An 18,541-nucleotide genomic window follows, 5' to 3' on the forward strand; every position below is an offset into this window, starting at 1 on the left:
GAGTTTGAAGATCAACACTTTGAAATCCAGTTTATACACAGCTGGGATTTATGGGTTTGAGCTTGAAAGAATCATGGAACTCTCAAATTTTCCAAAAGGTACTATGCCTTTTCGTTACTTGGGTATTACTTTGCTTCGGAAAAGCTCAAAGTGAGTTCTTATGCTCCATTCCTTGATAAAATTGCAATTTATATTGGTGCTTGGAATTGCTCTTCATTAGCTTATGCCGGTAAAAAAGTGGAACTCATTAGGGCGGTGCTTCAAGATGTTGAATGTTTTTAGCTTTTTATCTTCCCTATCCCGATTGCAATTACTTCAAGGGTTGTTAGCCTTTGTCGGAAATTCCTTTGGTGATCAAAGAAGCCTTTGGTTGCGTGGAAGGATCTTTGCTTTCCAAAAGACGAAAGGGGCCTTGGATTATAGGACTTGAAGAGTAGGAATTTAGCGTTACTTTCTAAGTCCCTTTGGAATATACAACATAAAAAAGACACTCTCTAGATTCGGTGAATTCATCAAGTATATCTTAATGAGACTTGCATTTGGGAGATTCGTCCTAGAAAATATCACTCTCCTCTCTTTAAGAAATTGCTAGAAATCAGAGACATATTGCGTGAAAAGGGAGCTAGCCAATAGATTCTTACTAGTGGACAGCTTGTGACGTCGAATTTGATGGACACTGGACTAATATTACCTCGGTCTGCTGGTTTTGCCCCAAATTACCTTGCTGGGCATGCACAGAATATGGGCCAAACTCGACAGAATCCGGACAGTTTTAGTAGACGGGCAAATAGTTCACAACGACAGGCGATTTCTGGGATTTTTGGAACAATTTCTGGGCTGCTCGACACGTGATAAATTCAGCACAAAAATTGCTTATAATTTCTTTAGGCCTAAGGGCACTTTCAAGACTTGGGGAGCCGAAGTTTGGAAACCATGCATTACTCCGAAGCATTCCTTTTTGTTTTGGTTAGAGGTTCAATCTAAACTCCTAACTAAAGAAAAACTGCAATTTTTGGATATTGATCGTAATTGTGTGTTTTGTGGGCATTTGGCGAAAACTTGCGACCATCTTTTCTTTAAATGTTCCTTCACATCTACCTTATGAGGGAATGTTAGGTGATGGTTCAATATCAAGAGATCTATGTTAACACTTGCTAGTGCTATAAAGTGGTTGAAAAAGGAAGCTCGTGGGACATCATGACTAAGTAAGGCGAAGAGGATTGCTCTTGCAAGCATCGTATATTACATTTGGTTAACACAGAATAGGAAGATTTTTGAAGATCTTTCGGCCAACTTGGATTGCATTGTGAGACGGATCAAAACACACTTATACAAAATTATGTTCACTTTGTATTCGGATGTCTTGATCCATTTCGAGTCTTTAGCATTAGGTCATTGACTTTTTATGCACTTCACTTATTTTATATTTCCCGGGTATGTCCGGAGTAATTGTATGTGTTATTGACTTTTGATTCGTCCGGAAATGCCCAGTGTACTTGTATATTGAACATTTTTTATCAATGATATTTACATTTATCGATAAAAAAAAAAACAACAACACATGATCCATGCATTTTCATACTTGCATTATGAATCAAAATAAATTTTGCAATTATTTTGAGTCGAGTTTTATAGAAGAGAGTTCAAGACATAAGTAAGTTTATTAATCTACATTATTTGGAGAGCTCCTATTGCGAGACGTGGTCGTTGTATTTTGGAGGATGAGTGCCAAAAAATCATTAGCACCTTTGCGGGACATTATCATATTAAAGAAAAAGAGTAGAACTCGTCTTGACCCAATTCATATTCATGCCTTTCTTATTTTTACTTTTACATATTCAATTTTGGTAAGTCGAAATTCTGTCCAATTTTATGCACATAAAATATTAGTTATCTGAATCGAATTTATTCACAACAATTTTCCAACAAAATTATGAAACTCTAGTAAATATAGAAAATGTAGTAAAATGAGGTTTGTATGTCTGCTTTCTGTGTGTTGCATTAGATATACTTATGGGTGATATGTCATTGGACTACCTATTTAGAAAATGAAAAACCCATTAAGAGAAACTCAACTGAACGATTTTAAACTTACACACCTAAAATTCAACTAATAGAAGCAAATCGAAACGTGAAGGCTACGCCTTGGACGTGCACCCACCATGGGCCATGCACTTTAACACATAATATGTTCAATCCTCATTAAAACTGATATTTCTGTTTCCCCAATTCAAGAAAGGCATTCATACTATATCATGCCTGCCAGAAATCGTTTGATTTCATCATCACCGGCAACCCTGCCGCCACCGCCCATTCCCACCGGCAAGGGATCGCGTTCTGCCGTGGATCCAGTTTTATCCGATTACATAGACCAGTCAATACATATCCCGGAATTGACTCTCCCTGAGCATGTTCATAGTTTAAAGCCACTTGATATTGATTATCAACTGCTCATATCAATGGATGATGATGAATCAATGAGTCCGCTGTTGACATCGGCTAGGGGACTCGGAATTTTTCGGATTATTGGGCATGGAATTTCTAGTGATGAGTTAAGATCAATATTGGTTGATTGTGAACAGATATTTGGACTGCCAATTGAATGTTGCACAAATTATGGAGATCATGAGAAGTTTGTGTGGTGTGATGATGATAAAGAGTTCATGGAGAAGGGTAAATTTGTTCTTGGAGAGCAAAAATTTCATATTTTCAGGTAAAAGTTACCAAAGTTTGAATTTTAAGGTCCGTTTGATTGGAGTGAATTTCATGGATAATATCACATTCAATGAATTCATTTTTTACTTTGGCTGTTTGATACGAAAGTGAAAATGAAGTTCAAATTCTAAAATACAAATATGTAAAGCATATTTTTGGTCAATTCCATAGAAAATGCATTCCTATGGTTTTGGTGATTTTTTTTTCCCAACTTACATGGAATTGGTTTGTACCTTGGAAATCAAACTTCATTTCCATTATCAAACAGCAAAAGTAGAATTCTTCGAATGCGATATTTTCCATGGAATTCACTCCAATCAGGCGAACCCTTTGTCTATTTTGCATTTCCATTGTAGGTTGAATTTTTGGTTCGTTACATTGTTTAGGCGTCTTTTGCGTTTTGATTTTTAAGACTTGATTTCTATTTTAAGATATCAACATTTTAAAAATTTACACTTGTAAAAGGGTCATTCGAGAAAATTTTCAGCTTGTCAACTTCGTTTTTTCTTCACAATAAACACTAGCAATTTTCATACACAAGTGAAGCTAAAACTTAACTGAGTATATTCATCCAATCCAAGCCATCAAAGACCAAACTGTATAACTTGGATTCGCTAGTTAGTAAGAGTGGAAGACGAAGGAAGGGACGAATAGTCAATTTTGAAAAAAATTATTGTCAACCTCTTTCATTTATGAATCTATCCGATTCAGAAGGGAAGTCTTTACATCAGTATCTCAATTTCATCCCACGTGCAGAAAGATGGATACCTTCCTTAAAGTTTCACGAGTTGAGATTATTTACACCATTTGCAGGCAAAAAATGGAGTATGTTGCCACAAAACTCAAATCTATTGCAGAAGAATTGGCAAAGGTAATTGCTCCAAGTGCTATAAACCAATCTCCAGAGCAAGTTCAATTAGGGGAATCCACATTGAGCATATATAGGTACCATGGAGCTAATATCATCGATCGAATTCCCTCTCTAGTCGAGGAAAAATGCCAAGAATCATGTCAATATGCTTTGAAGCTCCATCTTATACTAGATTCAGGCGAGTTCTGTTGGCAGTCGGAGTTGCATAGTTCGTCATTCAGCCCAAGCAACAACACCATTGTTGTAAATATGGGGAAAGAGTTGGAGGTAATTTAATTTAGATTATTTCTATTCCAAATTGGGTCGTGAATTAACATAATTTCATTTTTAATTGTTAAATATAGGAAGGGAGCCATAACGAACTGAAGTCAGCTGGTGGGGAATTACTTTTCAGGCCTTACCTTCATACTAATCGCCCATCTTTCTCAATTGAACAGAAGTGGTCATCTTGTAATTTGAATAAAATTCAGAATGATTCTAGCAAGCGAATCTCATTGGCTGATCAGATCTTGGTTCTATTGCTAGTGGTATTGTTATACAATACTTTTACTTTTGTTTACTCTTGAATCAAACCGAACTAAGTCAACCAGTATTAGTCGTGTTTGGTTTCACAATGTGTGTTGTGTTATACTGAAGTTAGGCATCATGTTTGACAATGTTGATGCAAGAAAATTTGTCATGAGGATTAATGTGTACTGAAAGTGAAAGTTCAAGAGATTCATGTACATTCTTTATGAATTTTTCTTTGTCGTAAATGATCTAGTGTGGTGTAAAGAATTATCAAGAAAATGATGAAGACATCCATTTTATTTATTTTCTAGTTGGACTTTTATCTATGTTTTGGACTCTTATTTATGTAATTGGGCTTATACAAGGGGTTTGGCCCAATCCCGTTGTTTTCAGGGCTTTGTCTTGCTATTTAAATTTAGCTTGTCATGAAATTGGGACAGTTAATTATTATGATGAATTGAGATTGGTTTTGATGTCTCCTACCTCTTCCTTCCCCTTTTATCCTGAATTTCTGATTCTTCTCCAATTTCTCTCCCCATTCTCTCCGATTTCTTCCCCATTTCTTATTGTCTTCTTCTTTATCCTCCATCAAATTTGGTATTAGAGTTAAACTTGGATAATATTTCTTCATCCATTCCATACATACAACTAGTATATCCATCACCTGCTAATTCAACCCCCTTTTCCAGTTCACCAATGCTACCAGAGAAACCACCACGTCCTTCCACAACTGCCAACCACCCGAAATTCACTCAACACCTGGAACTTCCACCACCAACTACAACCCCCACCAAATAATTCCAGTATACGCGACCACCCCACAAGCCAAACCTCCAACTCCAACACAGGCTATAGCGTAACCTGCAACTTTTATATAATCGACCTTTTTTGTCACAATAACAACCTACTATCAACAAAACAACCAATCACCACTGCCTCCACCTCTCCAACCGACATACAGTACATCAGTACGCATACTTCCCAAACCACACAAATTGACAGCCGCTGCTCACATCTCGCTCCATTCGCCTCTTCCAAACTTGATCCAATCACCCAAGCTTCATCTTCTCTACACAGCATCAATAATCCGCCCAACGCACCCCACATCTTCATCCAATCAACACCACATGCTACACTCAAGTAATCACAATCCATCTCCAAGCACTCGCCATGACTATCGCCGTCAATCATCCTTACAGTCGACGCAGTCATCTTCGCAACCGTCAACACCGCATCTCTCGTCTCGTAACTATTGAGTAGGGCTGGACAAATTGTGGGTATTTGATTATCAAATTGGGTCGTGCCTTGGTATTTTGGCTTTGTATTGTGAGTCTAAGTATTTGATTTTCAGTTTAGGCTCTGCCTTGATTAGTTTTTGGGCCTAATAAAAGTGTAGTTGGAGAGAGACAGAGAGAGAGAAATTTTCTGACATTATTTGCACGTTGTTTCCTTTTTTCTTGCTGATTGACACAGCCACTCGGATGATTCAATTGCCGCTTTGCCACTGGAGTCATGTCTATCCTGAGATTCATGATTAAGGTATTGTTTGACTCTATTAGGTCTCATAAGGTGACGATCTTGTTATATTGAATATGTACTATTTTTGGCTTGTCAATTTTTAAAAAAAAAATTGTTATGGCATGAATATATAATGTTAGGAGACCACTCATTAACAAATGGAAGAAAACTTCTTCAATTTTCATTGCTTTGTAATGAACTCTTATCGTTACTTGAACTCACAGAATATTTACTTTCACGAGTGGACCAATTGCCTTATTTTTCCATGCTCACATCTTTTAACACACTTAGCATGGCATTGGTTTCAAATAAGCTATTAAGACATCCTGAATTTAATATACAAGTAGCAGTTGTTTCTCGCCTTGGTGAAATATTCCGCATTACGGCACCTAATCCCCCTTTCTGCAATGAAATAATGCAAGATATTTTTCCCTTGATTATATCATTATTCGCATATCTCATGAGCACGCACATCCATCAATTTGTATGCTACGACAGTTTGATACCATGGCTAATGCGAAATATTAGCTTATCATGTTGGGCCAAGATTGTGAACTACGATAATTGACATATTCCAGCACTTTCTCGTAGCTCTAAAAAGAAATCATTTAGGGAATGTCTTCACATCCATAGAGACTATCATGACCTTTATATTAGAAGAAAGTGACTATATTCCTCTAGATTTGATTTGATTACCTTTCTTTTGGATTGTGTTTTAAAAAAAAACACAAAGATGTTTCCCCTATTGTATTTAATGTAGTGGAAAAACTTTTCGAGAAGTGTGCTGACAAGATCAAACCTTACTTGTCCCGAGCTATAAAATCTTTAGGAGTTTGTTTAGATGATTATAGTGCAATTATTTCCTCCATTTTCCCAGAATTCGAAAGTTGTGAACAGTGTCTTATGTCCCCTATTTTGACCACATTTATAACCGATACACTTAAAATTGACATAATTGAGAAAGTACATAAAGCAATGCCATCGAAGTCAAACATTTCATATGTCCTAAACCTTGTGCCTACTGTGTTGCATGACTTTCATGTTGACTTTGTTTTAATTCTTCCTCAGTTACATGAGACTCCACGTGTCGCGACATTGTTTTCTTAGGTCATTACTTAATTGCACACTCTTCCTATTAACATTAGGATGTTGCCCAATAATTATTGACAAGCTGTGCTAGCTCATCATTATGTTGACAATGTTCCTAAATTTCATGCTAAGTTAAAAGATCGAATAATTTCCAATCATTAAATTTTTGAATTTACTTTCGATGCAAATATAAATTAGAGTCCTCTATTGACGAGTACTATACTTTATTGTGAGTCTCTTTGATTCGATTTCCTAGAAATATGAAGAAAAAGTTTTTGGATCACTCGTATAAAGATTTTCCATTTGACTGGCCATCCACTTAAATGAAAGTTATATTTTCAATGTAGAAGAATTGTTTCCTAATAAAGTCCTATTCGAGCCTTTGATGTTGCAATCTTTTGTCTCTATAGGCCAGTTTCCAATGCTAGCTTCTTGTCCTCCTCATCATGCACAATCATGTGAGAATTTTGAAGATGAGGTGCATGAGTGTTGATTATTTGGTGTCCAGTATCAGTATTTGATTAGAAGGATTAGAAAGAAAGATCATCCCCCTTGGTCAAATCATTTTCTTGGGAATAAACTGTATTTTTCATTACTATCAATCATTGAATTTCGATACTTTATTCATCATAAAGATTGTCCCCCGTGGCATGACTTGAAGTATTTTGGGTATCAGATTGACAGCAGTATTTTGTGATTTATCTACTCTACATAGCCGAGTTTTTCTCCCACTCCGAAAGAGTTGATGATGACATCCATTTTATTTATTTTCTAGTTGAACTTTTATTTATGTTTTGGAATTTTGTTTATGCAATTGGGCTTGTACAAGGGGTTTGGCCCAAGCTTGTTCTTTTTAGGGTTTTGTCTTGTTATTTAAACTTAGTTTGTTATGAAATTGGGACAGTTGATGATTATGATGAATTGAGATTGGTTTTGGCGTCTCCTACCTTTTCCTTCCCCTTTTCCCCCGAATTTTTGCTTCTTTTTTGATTTCTCTTCCCATTCTCTCTGATTTCTTTCCCCTTTCTTGTTGTTCTCTTGTTTGTTCTGCATCAGAAAAGACTTGTATTTTTCTTCATTTTTAGTAACTCTAAAGATAATCAACCAGATGTATACACTTAGAGATTACTAATGTCTCTTGTTTGCTATAATATTTAGGTGAGATATTTAATAGAGACAACATTCTAAAGGACAAAATTCTGACAAAGTTATGGGGTGATATCGTTGAGAAAGACAAAATAACGAGCAGATGGTGTCAATAAGGGAGACCTCTTTAATTAAAGAAAATGAGATATGTATATTTTCTCTTTTCGACAAAATCACTTCTCCGAACTTTCGGTAATAAGATCTGAACATGGATTCCAATGCTACACAGGCTCATCAAACATGGACTTTTAAAATTTCATGAGGATTTGGCCTGAATTATTGATAGATTTTCATGCATTTTGCACTTGTTAGTCATTTTGTTCTAACTGGTCTCACCCTCTTGAATGAGACAAGATATCTTATGCACCAATTTTATTAGGAGCCAATTTTTACTGTTTTTAATATATTTTATGCACCAATTTTCTGCATATTTTCAGTCATATATATATTATTTTTAAATGCAAGACATGTAAATATGAGGTTGAAGGTTTTAACTCAAAATCATACTACTCCCTCAAACCATTTTCAATAGATTCTGGATTGGGTCAACCCACATCAACTACGCGTGACCTCTAATCCAACGATTTTGTATATATCTATTGGTTTTGTTTGCTAAGAACGCCTCCAATACTTTTTGTGGATTGCTAAGTCGAAAGACTTCTTTTGACCTCTATAATATTAATGTATAATAAATAGACATCAAAGTTTAAAAGTAGTTTTCAATGTATTCTATGGATTGATACTTTAATTTTCTTAAAATACAATAAAATCACATCTAAATCTAAATAGGAAATACAAAATTACAAACGAATAGATGCGGCTCAACCAATTTTGGGGGTCTTAGGAAAAATTGACAAATGGGCCTTTTTGATGACAACAATAAAAAGTTTAATGAAGCAAATGATCATGGATGGAAATTCCACGGTGGTCAATGATGGTATAACGGTTATTGATATTAATTTTTGTTGGTGATTGAGATATAATTATTGATAATAATATCGTTGATAATTTCTGATACGCCTTCGTCGGTGTCTACTGATGTTCATGCACTATATAATTTAGTTAGCGATGAGAATCCGTCATTGATGACTATTGGTGGGCTTTGATTGAAATCAATATATGTGTGTAATTTAGAAAAAAATTATTGATAGCAACACCATTTGTGATTACATTATAAACCTTTGTTAGGCCTTATAAACAACAGTATCATAACGGACGGATGCCATAGGTCTCACTACCAAAATATTATTCTTTTTATATTTTAGTAAGATATTTAAAGTTAAGTTAAAATATCATTTTATTTTTTTCTTATAGTGTTACCGACTTATTAGTTTTTTTAGCTTTTATTTTTTTCAAACAGAATTTTTGGTTAGTATTTAAATTTTATTTGTCTATTAATGTATTCATTGACAATTTTTTTGGTAAATGAAATTTGTTAAATTATTTTATATTTTAAATATACTAACTAAAAAACCATTCATAAATTTTATTCTTTTAATATTATTTACTGACAGAATTTTTCATAAGAAGCAATAAAGACAAAAATATATAAAATTTAAAAATTGGGGCATTCAATTCAAAATATGGGATCATAACCGCCTAACTTGCCTAACGCTTGAGTTGACACTGACTTTACCTAAAAGAAAGTGTACTTCTTGCTTCTGAAAAACTAACTTCAAATGCTATCTTCAAATCTTAGGGGAAAAACTGAAAAATACAGAAAAAGTTAATTTGGTTCAAATCAATAAACTGGATCTTATAAAATGGAAAATGACAAACAAATATAATGTTTGACACAAAAGATGACACCACACTCACAATCGATGCGTGAGTCCCGCGCGAATAAAATAATGCGGACTCCCATGTGTGCTCTATGTCAACCGTTGTGTTCGTGTAGCACGACCCAAAATGGAGGCATAAATTATTGAAGTGACTCCTTAATATTCTATGGTAGGTGATCTAGTCTGCTTGGTGCACGTCATCCATGCTTCTCTAGTCAATCTCTTAATTGTTTCACTAGTAACTTATTGAGAAAAAGTCATTCTAATTGGAAAAGGTCTATCTGATTGAAAAGGACACCCTCAAAATAAGTTTTTCAACATTTTACAATCTTAAGGGAGAATATTAATGTCTAGTGCGAGTAACTATTTGTGTCATCTTGCCTTCAACATTATGGTCTTGACCATATTTTCCTCAATCAGCTACGTCTCTTTTATGAATGATTTATCAAAAGACAACAATTTCTAAATATGAGCATCTAGTTAAATCCTTTCTATGAAGACGAAAAAGCGCTACAGCGTCTCAAAATTTTTTGGGGCTTTAGGTTCAATTACATTGTCGTCGACCGTACAAGTGTCGTGATTACAACGAAAATCAATTGCCAGTGATTACGGGTTTATTGATTGTATTACTAGCCTTGAATCCTATGTACCTTCGTAAACAATTTTTAACTAAGAACCTTAACTATGCTCAAGCTACCAGACTCAAATGATTTATAAATGAGGTCCCCTAGCCTTATATAGATGTACCTCTTTAGAATGAATGGTGAAGATCAATTAGATCACATGAGTGATATACGTGCCCATTAATTTTCATTCAATTACATTTCATTTTTCTCTTTCTTAGCCCCTGTTTGATCCCCATTACATTAAATTCTATTACATTTCATTTTTCTCTCTCCTATTTTCAACCACACAATCTTCCATAAAATAATATTATACGTAAATAAAAAACTTTTCATTTTTTTTCAACCACTTATTTTTCAAAAAAGCACTATTCCCCTCATTAATTTTCCTACGTAATGAGAATCAAACAGGGGCTTATTTTCAACCACACAATTTTCCATAAAATAATATTACACGTAAATCGAAAACTTTTCCTTCTTTTTCAACTACTCATTTTTCAAAATGCCACTATTCCACCTATTAATTTTTTCACAAAATGGTGGCCAAACGGGGACTCTCCATTGGATATCTACATTAGCAAGATTGTGTATAAAAACTTATAATCTTCCATCATTTTTTCCACATTCTACTTGGAACAATCTAAAGCACAATGCATTTTCTGGTGTCTCTAAACATTTTAGAACACCCACTCAAAAGTCTTTCACAAAACATTCTTTATATCTAAAATAATAAAATTGAAATTGTCTATATGCATTTAAAAATTTTAACTAATTTTTGTGTATGTGGAGTTTAAATTGGTTTGTTTGTTCTAAGGTAAATAGCATTGGGGTCCCGAACCTTCAAACATTGTGATGATGAATCTCAAACTTTTGATTTCTATCACCTAGGCGCCAAACTTTTCAAATGTGTGAACTGGAGGTCCTTTTTGACGAAAACTACCATTTTGGGTAAATAATATTGAGGTTCTAGACCTTTAATTTTAGCACATGAGTTGCAAGCTTTTCAAGTGTGTGCATCGATGTCTTTTGTTATGAAAACTTAAAGTTTGAGTGCTAAAATATTAAATTTTAAGTAAAATGACCAAGTTTTGATTTAAAATTAATAGTAAAGAAAAGGAAAGAGAGGGAAAAAAAAAACTAATAAAAAAGGAAAGAGGAATTTTTTTTTTTTTTTTTTTTTTAAAAACCATTCTACCAGCCAGCTCATTTTACACCATCCCCACAATGTCAAAATCTTCAATAATAATGTCGCCAGTGATACTATTGGAAATTATGGACGGTGCTTCCATGATTGATGAGAAGCCATCGATGTCACTCACAATATATTTTTCTTTTTATATTTTTACAAGAAATTGTCAGACAAGTTTAAATATCTTTTTATTATTTTCTTATAAAATTATTGATTATAAGTATATTTTTAATAAATCTTATTGTTCTAAAAAATTTAAAAATCAAGACCTTAAGGAAAAAGTATAGTGTAAGTGTATTCAACAATGGTGTCTACTTCAGTTTGGAGCTTGCTGCCATGTCTACCGCATAAATCAAATTAAATGAAAATAAAAAAAGAAAATAAAGGAAAACAAAATCACTTTTTTCCATTTTTGAACTTTCTAGAAGTACCTAGGTGGTGACGGAGGACCGTGTGGTGGTTTGGGCAACTGTGAACTTACAATGTATGAACAAAATCGTCTCAACTATTAATAACAGGAGACTTTTCCACCGTTCTTATGGACGGAATTTTAAATATGTGTGAAAATAATTGCGGCGTCCCACCAATAACCTTAAACCCTAAAAACACACCCCATTTAATGAAGTGATTTTTTTTTTTAAATTACAATTATCTATAAATGGTTAGCAAATCTTCAAAGACAATATTGTCTTTAGTGTGGGTAAACATCTTTGCCATCTTAACTTTAACATCATATTCTTATCTTGCCCTTAATCAAACACATCCCTATGATGAATAATTTATAAAGACAACTGTTACGCCCCTATCTGAACCACTTCGGAAAGTCCATCACCACATTATGCGAGGCGTGGAACACTCATCCGAAGTGACTTCATCAATGGTGACGATCTGCTATCACACTACGAGGCATAGGCAATTCTGCGGGACTGACCGAAGCGTTGTCACCCCTGAATCTGAGGCAAAATGCACACTGGGGACCTCTGTCAGAGAATCCGTCGCCAATTTCAAAATGAGATCTTTGTCAAGATCTTTTCTGCCCCTAAGGTTTAAAGTGATTTGACATCTCCATGAGGCTAGTTGATGTGACGTATCAACTTTATGTCAACTTAACTCGGGAGAAGTAATTACCCGCCCACTCTATAGACGCGGCTGATTGACGCGTATGAACATACGCCTCATACCGTCAAATGTATACACGCATCCCACATCCGACGGTTCTTCTCACCTATAAATACCCAAGGTTTGGTAAGAGGCAAATGTAATGAAACTCTTACTACTTAGCACTCCATAGCAAGCAAATATATATACTATTTTGCACAACTTTGGTACTGTTCCGATCACCTGAGCCTAACTTGACCGTCGGAGTGTATACGGTCGCCGCCACCCCCGCTGGTTCCGGCCGTGTGCATCTGATCGTGTGTTGATTGTGCGCAAGGAGGAATATGTGGAGTGGCTATCGATTAGCCACATGGAGGGTCCAATTTCCGAGGTCAACAGATTGGTGCTGTCTGTAGGAAACTTCCCGTTCAAAGTTTTGCATTCTCTACAGGAGAAATCACCGGAAAACTAGCGACTTGCCCTGAAAAGGGCACGTTCTTGAAGAAGAACAAAGTCAATTTATAACCCAAGTTCTCATCACCCTTGAAAAAGGAGATAGAATGAGTTCCAGCCATGAAGACGACAATCTCATGAGAGAGGCCTCAGAAGAAGAGGTGCTCCATAACAATGTCACTCACCAGAGACCCCATCATCGGCGTCGCCGAGGTGAAAGAACAACCATGCTCACTGAAGGAATGACTCAAATAGCAGCGGGCATGAGAGACATCGCAGTTCAGAATATGGCGATGCATGAACTTCTCCTGCAAGCCCGAGGTCACCAGGGCTCTCAAATGCCCCGAGGATCTTACCTAGTGCAGAAAGCCCATGTATCTCGTTCCCGAGGCCATATGAGCCAACACAGAGAACGCCCTCTCGAAAGAGAAGTGGGAGCGGAAGCCACATCCTATGTGCAAGGGAGCCAGCCAGCAGAACCACAGCCAGGGGACAATTTCCCTCAAGAATATGAGGAACAAAGGTCAATAAGCGTCTTCGACCGAATAGGGCAGGACCCTAGTAATAGGGTCCGCTTAGTATGAAGATCAGTTCGGCAAGACTAGGAGCAAGAATAGACATCTCCTCCTCCTAGAAATAGGAAGGATAGGAGGAACCTAGTCGATTGGGGGAGCCGAGGAGAAGCACCTCCCCACCTCCTAAGAATATTCAAGATGATGAAGGGTCAGATGGGCCTTGTCGATCTTATGAAATTAACGACGATGCTGATAACCTCCCTTTCTCAAGGGAGATCCGAAGCTTCCCAATGCCAGCGAACTTCATGCCCCATAAGATCCCCAAGTACGAAGGAAATGAGGACTCAGAGAAGCACCTCACTAAGTACATGACACAGATGAGTCTCGGGAGAGCCTCGCCTGCTTTGAAATGCAAAGCCTTCCACCAAACCCTGGGCGGAGCTACTGAAGTGTGGTATAGCAGACTTCCTCCCCTGAGTATTAGGAGTTGGCTAGATTTGAAGAAGGCATTCTTGACCCAATACCTCTCACGCAGAGAAGGAGTGGCCCCAATGCAATGCCTGCAAGATATGAGGCAGGCCCCTGGAGAGACGCTGAAAAGCTATCTCGCCAGATTTACAGACGAAATCATATACTACGAACAGGTCACTGACAGAGAAGCCCTTTTAGCTCTGAAAGGCGGCCTCAACATGAATACTTTGTTCTGGAGGGACATGCGCAGCAAGAATCCTGCCACCTATGACGAACTAGTGGAAATGATGAGAGTGGAAATCGTCAGTGAAGAAATAATTGATCACCGAAATCGTGCTGCGCAGGGATTCCCTCCGCCTCAGAGGCAGGTAGGTCAAGGACTCGCAGCGCACCTTGTCACTTAGCAATGGACTCAAGTAGGTCACAAAATAGCTCCCACCTCCGGACAAGCACTGGCTTCCGCTACACTGAATGCAGTGCTGGTATTGGCATACGAGAATGGTCCTGGCGAAGCAGGACCATCTGGAAGAACTGATAAGAAGAAGAAGCGGTCAAACAGACCCTTAGAAGGGGGCAAGATTTTGCACTTTCCACCAACTCTATGGGCATGACACCAGCGAGTGCAGAGACGGTAATCTACGACCGGATCGAAGCGACCCACATTTCTACAGGAGGAACGAATATCCTTGTAGATCTGCCTTCCCAAACAGGGAATGAAGAAGGCCTACAGAGCAATCACCCCGAGGAAGAGAATCAAGAGACCGAGGAGGGTCCAGACAGAGAGATCCGGCCTCGTTTCCTAGGGGCCAAATCATCAGAGAAATCAACACAATCATTGTGAGACCTCATATCGACAGCAACACCAGGAACGCCCAAAGGAATTACACAAGGAAAATAAAGGACCCACCAATGATCACTTACATTGTCAATGAGTCCCAAGAGGCCAACAAGATGGCCCCAATTATCTTCTCCCACGAAGATGCACAAGGAGTTCACCACCCCCATTGTGACGCATTGGTTGTGAGAGTCGTAGTGGCTAGAAACGGACTCAAACGCATGCTCGTCGACAATGGCAGTTCGCTGAACATACTGTTCGGCTCCACCTTCGACAAAATGTAAATTGAATATGGATTGATCCCCATGACCGAACCACTATTCGAATTTACTAGAGACAGCATCGTCCCACGAGGGTGGATCACTCTGCTCGTTGAGATGGGTTTAGCACCTCTAGTGGCCTAATACTTCATGGAATTCTTAGTAGTAGACCACAGATCGCCCTATCATGGAGTATTGGGCAGACCCGCTTTGAAAGATCTTTGAACCGTCACATCCATCCACTACTTGTGTATGAAATTTCCAACTGATTATCGGATTGCTACGATCCGAGGTGACCAGATGGTCTCCAGGGCATGTTACTTGAACTCTCTGCGAAAATCGGAGCCCTGAACTGTTAATGTGATCATAACTGAAGTTGCCAATGAAGCCAGTATGGACATGAAAATGCTCGACGTCCCTAAATAGTGGCATACCTCCGAAGAGGAGGAAGACGTCGATATGGAAAAGGCCCCTGAACAAGGACACCCTCTTGATGAGTTAGATTCCCGGATAATTGACTCTGAACCAAATGTAACCCCAATGGAAAAACTCGAAACTTTCTTCGCCAACCCAGAGGACCTTAGTCAGGTCTTGCGAATAGGGAAGATATTGTCCCCTGAAACAAAAGAAGAGATGATAAGCTTCCTGAAAAGGAACTTGGATATCTTCGCTTAGAAGCATGAAGACATAGTGGGAATAGATTCAAGGATCAGTTGTCATCATCTTAACATCAACTCTTCGTGTGCCCTTCATCAGCAAAAAAGACGTGCCCTCAACTCGGAGAGGTATAAGGTGCTTAAAGATGAAGTAGGCAAGCTTAGCCGCAGTGGCTTCATAAGGGAAGCTATCTACCCGAAGTGGATATCTAACCCGGTCCTGGTGAAAAAACCCAGCGAAAATTGGAGGGTATGCGTAGATTTCACCAACTTAAATAAGGCATGCCCTAAAGACAGCTTCCCACTTTCAAGGATAGACCAACTTGTGGATTCCACCGCTAGACATAAACTATTGAGTTTCATGGATGCATATTCAGGGTACAATCGGATACCCATGTTCCGACCTGATGAGGAAGCTACATCATTCATTACAGACAGATGACTTTACTGCTACAAAGTCATGCCCTTCGAAGAGCTACATATCATAGACTGGTCAACATGATATTTTCCGAACTCATTGGCAAAACTATGGAGGTCTACGTGGATGACATGCTAGTCAAAAGCCTCCAGGTAAGCGAACACGTAAGTCACCTCGACCAAACCTTTCAGATACTTAGAAAATATAAGATGAAGTTGAATCCCCTTAAGTGCACCTTTGGGGTGGCTTCGGGTTAGTTCTTAGGGTATATTGTTAACCAAAGAGAAATTGAAGCAAATCCAGAAAAGATAACGGCTTTGCTGGAAATGAGGTTACCTCAGAAATTGAAGGAGGTCCAAAGCCTCAATGGTCAGATAGCTACGCTCAGTCGCTTCATCTCCAGGGCTATAGATAAGAGCTTACCCTTCTTCAATGTGCTTAAGCAAGAAAAGAAGTTCCAATGGACTTCTGAGTGTGAGGAAGCCTTCCAGGCGCTGAAAAAGCACCTCGGAAAAGCGCCCCTTTTGTCAAAACCTCAACTAGAAGAGTCATTGCTACTATATTTGGTGGTTTCGGATGTGGCGATCAGCGCTATCCTAGTCAGAGAAGAAAATGAGTGCCAGTTGCCAGTATACTACGTCAGCAAAGCACTCCTCCCAGCTGAAACAGGCTACCCAGACATGGAGAAACTGACACTTGCCCTCATCACAGCCTCAAGGAAACTGAGGCCATACTTCCAAGCCCACTTGATTGAAGTTCTCACCAACTTTCCGTTGAAGCAAGTGCTGTAGAGAACAGATGCATCAGGACGCCTGCTAAAATGGGCGATCGAGCTCAGCGAGTTCGACCTACTGTTTCGACCTCGACACGCCATCAAGGGCCAGACCCTTGCAGATTTTGTGGTTGAGTTTGCTAAAGCCCCGAAAATGGAGGCAACAATGGAACCAACCAAGCCCCCAATGTGGAAACTATTCGTAGATGGATCCTTAGGAAAGGCCCGACTCCGAGGTAGAGATCGTCTTAGAAAGCTCCGAAGGCCACAAGCTAAATTGCGTAGTAAGGTTCGGCTTCAAGGCCTCGAACAACGTGCAGAATATGAGGCCTTTCTAGTAGGCCTTAGACTGACAAGAGAAATGTAGGTCAGAAGGCTCCTAGCATGCAGCGATTCTCAGCTTGTAGTGAGTCAGGTCAATGGAAGCTTCGCGGCCAAAGACAGTAGCATGGTTGCATACTTGAAATTGGTTTTGGACCTAGTTCCTCATTTTGAAAGGTTTGAGTTGATTCAAGTCCCACGCCTAGAGAATACTCATACAGACGCCCTGTCTAAACTGGCCAACAGTAACGATTCAGAAGTGCTAAAGATTGTACCCATTGAGAACTTATCGAAACACTCCATTTCCATAGGTGAAGAGGTGTTATGGATAGGAGGCACCCCGGTATGGATGTAGCCCATCATCGCCTACCTTAAGGACCAGTTACTACTAGCTTCCAGAAGCGAGGCAAAGAAGTTAAAAGGAGGGCTACACACTTCGTCCTACAAGAAGATGTTCTCTATAAAAGAGGCTTCGCCTCGTCACTTCTCCGATGCGTAGGAGGCGAAGAAGCTATGTATATACTCAGGGAAATCCATGAGAGAATCTGCGAAAATCATTCCGGAGGAACGGCTCTGGCACACAAGGTTCTCCGTCAAGGCTACTTCTGGCCGACCCTGAAAAGGGATGCTTGCCAGTTTGTCCAAAAATGTGACAAGTGTCAGCGCTTCTCAAATATTCAAAGCCAGCATTCTCAGAGCCTCTCCGTAATGAGCAGCCCCTGGCCATTCGTCAAGTAGGGCATCAACTTCATTGGTCCACTCCCAAAAGGAAGAGGAAGCGTGACTTTCGCCATTGTCGCCATTGACTACTTCACCAAATGGGTCGAGACTGAACCTCTTGCCAAGATCACCGAGGCGAATACTACCAAATTCTTCTGGAAGAATATCATTTGCAGGTTCGATATTCTCCACTCCTTATTGTCTGATAACGGGAGACAGTTCGACAACAGAAAAATGCGAGAATTGTGCGACGAACTGGAGATAAAAAAGGATTTCTCAACGCCTCATCACCTGCAAGCAAATGGACAAGTTGAGGCAGTAAACAAAACTATCAAGCATACCCTGAAAAGGAACCTTGACACCTCAAAGGGGGCTTAGGTCGATGAGCTTCCCCACATCCTTTGGGCCATCAGAACCACAAGCCGAACTGCAACAGAGGAAACACCATTCTCAATGACCTACGGAGCCGAGGCCATGAGCCCGGTCGAGGTCGGGATCCTATCGCACCGTTGAATACACTTCAACAAGATCAGTAACGACGAGGCCCGAGTAAACGAACTCCATCTCCTTGAGAAAATGA

General features: G+C 38.7%; 1 protein-coding gene across 1 annotated transcript; it reads left to right on the top strand.

Moving 5' to 3' along the window:
* Positions 1 to 2,202: 2,202 nt before the first annotated feature.
* Positions 2,203 to 4,399, top strand: LOC111398810. The gene is made up of 3 exons (XM_023025919.1): positions 2,203 to 2,713; positions 3,529 to 3,853; positions 3,931 to 4,399. Exons 1-3 carry the CDS (start codon positions 2,256 to 2,258, stop codon positions 4,150 to 4,152), a joined length of 1,005 nt encoding a protein of 334 aa, XP_022881687.1. The 5' UTR covers positions 2,203 to 2,255; the 3' UTR covers positions 4,153 to 4,399.
* Positions 4,400 to 18,541: the final 14,142 nt, after the last annotated feature.

This window comes from Olea europaea, chromosome 1, assembly GCF_002742605.1.
Source record: "Olea europaea var. sylvestris chromosome 1, O_europaea_v1, whole genome shotgun sequence".
Taxonomy (NCBI): domain Eukaryota; kingdom Viridiplantae; phylum Streptophyta; class Magnoliopsida; order Lamiales; family Oleaceae; genus Olea; species Olea europaea.

What these genes read in the sequence shown, in the direction of transcription:
- LOC111398810 (XM_023025919.1), top strand. Translation starts at nt 2,256, where the DNA reads ATGCCTGCCAGAAATCGTTTGATTTCATCATCACCGGCAACCCTGCCG. An exon ending in CAAAAATTTCATATTTTCAG is followed by an intron (nt 2,714 to 3,528) that starts GTAAAAGTTACC and finishes CACCATTTGCAG; the next exon opens with GCAAAAAATGGAGTATGTTG. An exon ending in ATATGGGGAAAGAGTTGGAG is followed by an intron (nt 3,854 to 3,930) that starts GTAATTTAATTT and finishes TGTTAAATATAG; the next exon opens with GAAGGGAGCCATAACGAACT.